The sequence below is a fragment of the Phalaenopsis equestris genome, unplaced genomic scaffold (genome assembly GCF_001263595.1).
Source record: "Phalaenopsis equestris unplaced genomic scaffold, ASM126359v1 Scaffold215777, whole genome shotgun sequence".
Classification (NCBI taxonomy): domain Eukaryota; kingdom Viridiplantae; phylum Streptophyta; class Magnoliopsida; order Asparagales; family Orchidaceae; genus Phalaenopsis; species Phalaenopsis equestris.
In genome coordinates this window covers 1-5,168 of record NW_018234451.1, presented here as the reverse complement: position 1 = coordinate 5,168, position 5,168 = coordinate 1, and the positions used below count along the sequence as shown (strand labels likewise).

Below are 5,168 nucleotides of genomic sequence, written 5' to 3'. Positions count from 1 at the left end.
TAGGCATGTCACTTGCTTGTCATTTGGTATGCATGCCCCTATAATTAAGATTCTTACATGAGCTTGATTATATTATTAAATGCATATCATTAATAAATTGTATTCTATGAAAATTAAAGAATATAGGACGATAAACATCCTTGTCACTATACTCTTATGAATTTATATATTGAAAACCTAAATTTTGAATTTTAATTTGTCCTGTGAACCGCAGTTGGATTGACTTTTTTTTTTAGAATTTGATTACTAGGTGAGAGTGTCTTTTCTCTAACATTCTTATTGTAGTATCAAACAAATTTTCTCTTTACCTCTTGTCGTGGTGTTGCGTTGGTTCGAACTCCCTCTAAGAGGTCATGGGCGAGCATTGGAAACCTCATTGAAACAACTAGAAACATCCTACTTGATGCCTCCCTACATCTCACATTATGGGTTGATACACTTGTTGCAACATCCTATCTTATAAATAGAATGTCATCTCAAATCACCCAATCCAAATCACCTTAACAACTTCCATACAATCACCCACTTAACTACTCCAATCTTCGGTTTTTCGGCTATCTATGTTATCAATGGTTAAGGAGACAAACACCACATAAATTAGCTCATCGCTCTCACCCATGTGATCAACCATAAAGGATACGAGTGCTCCCAACCCACCTCAGACAAACTCTTCTTCTCTCATCATGTTGTGTTTGACAAAAATCTTTTCCCATATCGATCTATTCAAAACCTCTAATCCTCTCTGTCTCCACCAAATATTGCAACAAACCATCTTCTACTTGTCCCTCCATATGTACACCAAACTATGTCAACCACACCCTCATCTACACCAGGTCATACGTCTTCGCCACACAAACCTTCCCCACAAATACCCCCTCCATACACACTACCATCCACCCTAATCAAACTTACATACAACATGACCATATGATCACTTGTAGCCGCATCGACAACCTCAAACTGCTAAAAAAGCTCAATCTCCTCCATCAACTCAAACATCCCTTTAATCCTAAAACATACAAACGAGTTGCTAAGTAGACTTACTGGCAATTTGCTATGAATGAGGAGTTCTTTGCTCTTCATGCACAGAGTACTTGGGCATTGGTTCCACCTCCATCAAATCAACCTATGCTTAGATGTCGATGGACTTGTTCCACTAAATATAGCTCGGATGGCACATTCGCCCAATGTAAAGTCCTTCTTGTGGCGCAAGGGTGTAATAAAAAATATGGCATGAATTACTTCGAAATATATAGTCATGTGACAAAGATGAAAATACTAAGAGTGTTTTTTACGGTTACTTGTTATTACAAGTGACCAATCCTACAATTTGATGTCTCTAACACATTTCTACATGGTAAGCTTCTTGAAATAGTTTATATCAAAAAACAGACATGCTACATTGATCATCATTTCCCAAATCATGTCGAGACAATTGTTTACAATGATCACTACATTCTTCATCCACGAAGTCTTTCAAATCAGCACGACTGAACCATCTCTCCTCATCTTGCATGACTCTAACCCTCGCATATATATTCTCCTTTATGTCGATGATATTCTCATTATAGTACATGACGTGACAACAATTGAAACATTCACAACTCACCTTAGATCTAAGTTTCAAATCAAACTTTTGGAATCGGTATCTTGGTTTCTTGACATTGATGTTACTAGGCAAGCTGATTATATTTTCTTGGATCAACAAAGCTACCTCACTCAAATAATCCTTCAAGCTCATATGATCAGCTACAAGGCTGTGGCGACGCCTTTACCAAGCAAGCGTGAAAGAGGCTCTCCACCTCCCCTTTGATGGACAATCCCACCGAGTTTCACCAACTCACTGGAGCACTCCAATACCTTACAATTACACGACTTGACATTTCTTTCGCTATTAACTTCTTATGCGAACGCTTGCATTCCCCAATAGCGCACCACTATCAACTTCTTCGATGGATACTTCGCTACCTCCATGGCACCTAAGATTATGAACTTCTCATCAAGCCAAGTGATCTCACACTCCACACATACTCAAATGTCGATTGAGTTGACGATTCATAAAATCGGCGCTCAACTACAGGCTATTGCACTTTTCTCGGTACCACTCCAATCTTATGGGAAGTCAAGAAGTAACATACATGCTCGTTCCTCCACTAAAACTGAGTATCGTGCCTCGACGACAGTGGCGTCCAACACTCTATGGCTACAACGTCTTTTTGCTGAATTTGGCTCTCCACATCCGGATCCCACCAACCTTTCATGTGCTAACCTCTCCATGATGGCAATTACTATGAATTTGGTCTTCCACACTAGCACCAAGCATATCAAAATAGACTATCATTTCATTTGGAACCAAATTCAATTCATATTTCTCCAAATCCACTAAATTAACACCCAACATCAACCAACAAATTTATCTACTAAATCTTTGCTGAAAAGAGGTTCAAATTTATGCAGTCCAAGCTTCAAGTTTGCTCCAAACTTCATCAGGTTGATGGGGGGTAATAAGACAAAGTGGAATAGGTTAATATATAAGAGCCATGAGACATTTTTAGCTTTGCAACTTCTCTCAAGCTTTTCTCCCTCTCTTTGTATCTTCTTCAGACATAAGATGACATGCTAGAGATAACATATTTATATTTCTACACGGGAAAAAGACAAAAAAAAAAAAAAACTAGAAATCTCTAGAGATTTAAATGTAATGATCACTTATGTATATTTTAGAGAAAAATCTCTTATATATCGGGGGAGGGGGGGTGTTGCGAGGTGTCGGTGGTGAATGTAGAAGGCATGCTTCTCCGAGAAGAGTTATTCTAAACCTTTCCATACTTCCTCTCTCCCCTTTTCCATTTAACTTTTCTAATGGTAATAGCTTTGCAACCCACATTTTAGTTTCAAAATGATTTTCACCTTAATTAAATCTATCAGTAATAGGATTTAGCGTTGGAAATTGACCATACTACCTCAACTATTTTTCGCAGTTAATAAAGATTTTTCCTGTAGTGTACATATACATCACACAATTCTTATGTATTCACATATATCATACCTAATATTTCATATTTATACACAGAGCACTCAAATCTTTAATATCAGCCAATAGCAAACTTGAACTGATTTCAAAAGTACATATTTTAATGCATAAATTTAAAACACCAAGTTACTATGTATTTACATTTAAAACTTTGCGTGTAATATATGTAAATACATAAGAATTATGTGCTAGGGAGGTAAATTTCCCACCTCTAAAACATTAAAATCAGAAAAGTAATGTAAATTAATTGAAATAGAGTTGTATGTATACAAACGTTTGTAACACTAAACAAAAAAAGGGGCATTTACATACACAAACCACAATTCTTATATATTTACACATCTCAGACCTAAACTTTCATATTTACACATGACACTTAAATCCTAAAATCACACCAAAAATAACAAATTTAAACCCATTTTAAACTTACAGAAATACACATCTTCATGCATAGATTTAAAACACCAAATTTATTATGTAAATATAAAATCTTAAGAGCAAGATATGGGATACAAAAGAATCTACGCTGTGGTAGAAAATCACATCGGCAAGAGAGACTAACAAGAGATGGAGTAAGGGCGGGCTGATATTTCAGCTGGTTATTCAGTTCACGATACAAATTTTCGACAGTTTATTGGCAGGTTGTTTTACTACAAGAAATTTCAGGCTGTAATTAATCGATTTCGAGTAACATAATTATCAGTTTAAAAAGTCAGTCAGTTTTTCAACCGTTACAATAAATAGATTGAATTTTCCACTAACTTTTCAGGAGTTACAATAAACCGGCTAAACTTGCAGCTGGTTGTTCAGTTCGGCTGCATCGCTGACCGAGTACCCGCTAAAAAAAATAGACAGTATTTCTGGGAGAAAATGTCTTACAATCTCAAACTAAATTTTACTCTGAATGTTCAGAGCCAAACTTATTCAGCTCCTGACTCTTTCTCTCCCGAGTGAATTTTTTATCATGCTGTGACTGCATAAACTTTAGTATTATACGAATTAAGAAAACCATATAGATACAAAAACTATATAGATATTCGAGTTAACTTAGATATTCAAATCATTATTAAACTATTTATATGTGAGCTCATGATAGTGTTGGTCCAAATTGCTGATGGCTGCATCATATATATTCTACTCCAAGGAAGACGAGAGGAAACAAACCCCAGCCTTTCTTCTCTTCCCACTAATATATTATTGCAGTCTCTCATTAATTTCTCTTTTTAAACTCTTACGAATAAGAAGAAGAAGAAGAAGAAGAAGAAGAAGAAGAGGAGGAGGAGGAGGAGGAGGATTGCCGCCATGGGAAGAGCTCCATGCTGCGATAAGGAGAAGGTGAAGAAAGGACAATGGTCACCGGAGGAAGATGCCAAGCTCAAGTCTTACATAGAGCAGAACGGAACTGGTGGAAATTGGATTGCTCTTCCACAGAAAGTTGGTATAGCTATTTCATCCCTAATTCATCAAATAAATTAAATTTTTAATTATTTGTTTGATCTATATCTAGATTTCTATTTAATCTTCTCAATTAATCGATCCATCTTCATCATCATCATCATCACAATTCATATTTTGAAGTCCTGAGGATCGGAGAATGATTCTTAAATAAGCCTGGTACTTTAATTGCACGAAATTGTACTGATCCAGGCCTGAAACGATGCGGCAAGAGTTGCAGGCTTCGATGGCTCAACTATCTTCGCCCAAATCTGAAACATGGCTCCTTCTCAGAGGAGGAGGAGAACATAATTTGCAGCCTCTTCGTCAGAATTGGAAGCAGGTCTGCTTATGAATATACATACATAGTTAAAATCAACCTCAAAATTAAGTTTTGTCAGCAGAATTCACTGAAAAATCTGTTTTTTTTTAATCCCATAGTCACAATACATAGCACTTCAGTTAAAATCAACCTCAAAATTAAGTTTTGTCAGCAGAATTCACTGAAAAATCTGTTTTTTTTTAATCCCATAGTCACAATACATAGCACTTCAGTTAAAATCAACCTCAAAATTAAGTTTTGTCAGCAGAATTCACTGAAAAATATGTTTTTTTTTTAAAATCCCACAACCCATTATATAGAATTTCATTCAAAAAAATCAGTCTTTTATTGAAACAGGTGGTCTTTGATTGCCGCCCA

At 36.0% G+C, this 5,168-nt stretch overlaps 1 protein-coding gene across 1 annotated transcript; it reads left to right on the top strand.

Moving 5' to 3' along the window:
• Window positions 1-4,128: 4,128 nt before the first annotated feature.
• Window positions 4,129-5,165, top strand: LOC110037134 (transcription factor RAX3-like; the record flags this gene model as incomplete). The annotated part of the gene is made up of 3 exons (XM_020741713.1): window positions 4,129-4,472; window positions 4,682-4,811; window positions 5,148-5,165. Coding segments are annotated over exons 1-3 (284 nt in total), but the record flags the coding sequence as incomplete, so codon positions are not given.
• Window positions 5,166-5,168: the final 3 nt, after the last annotated feature.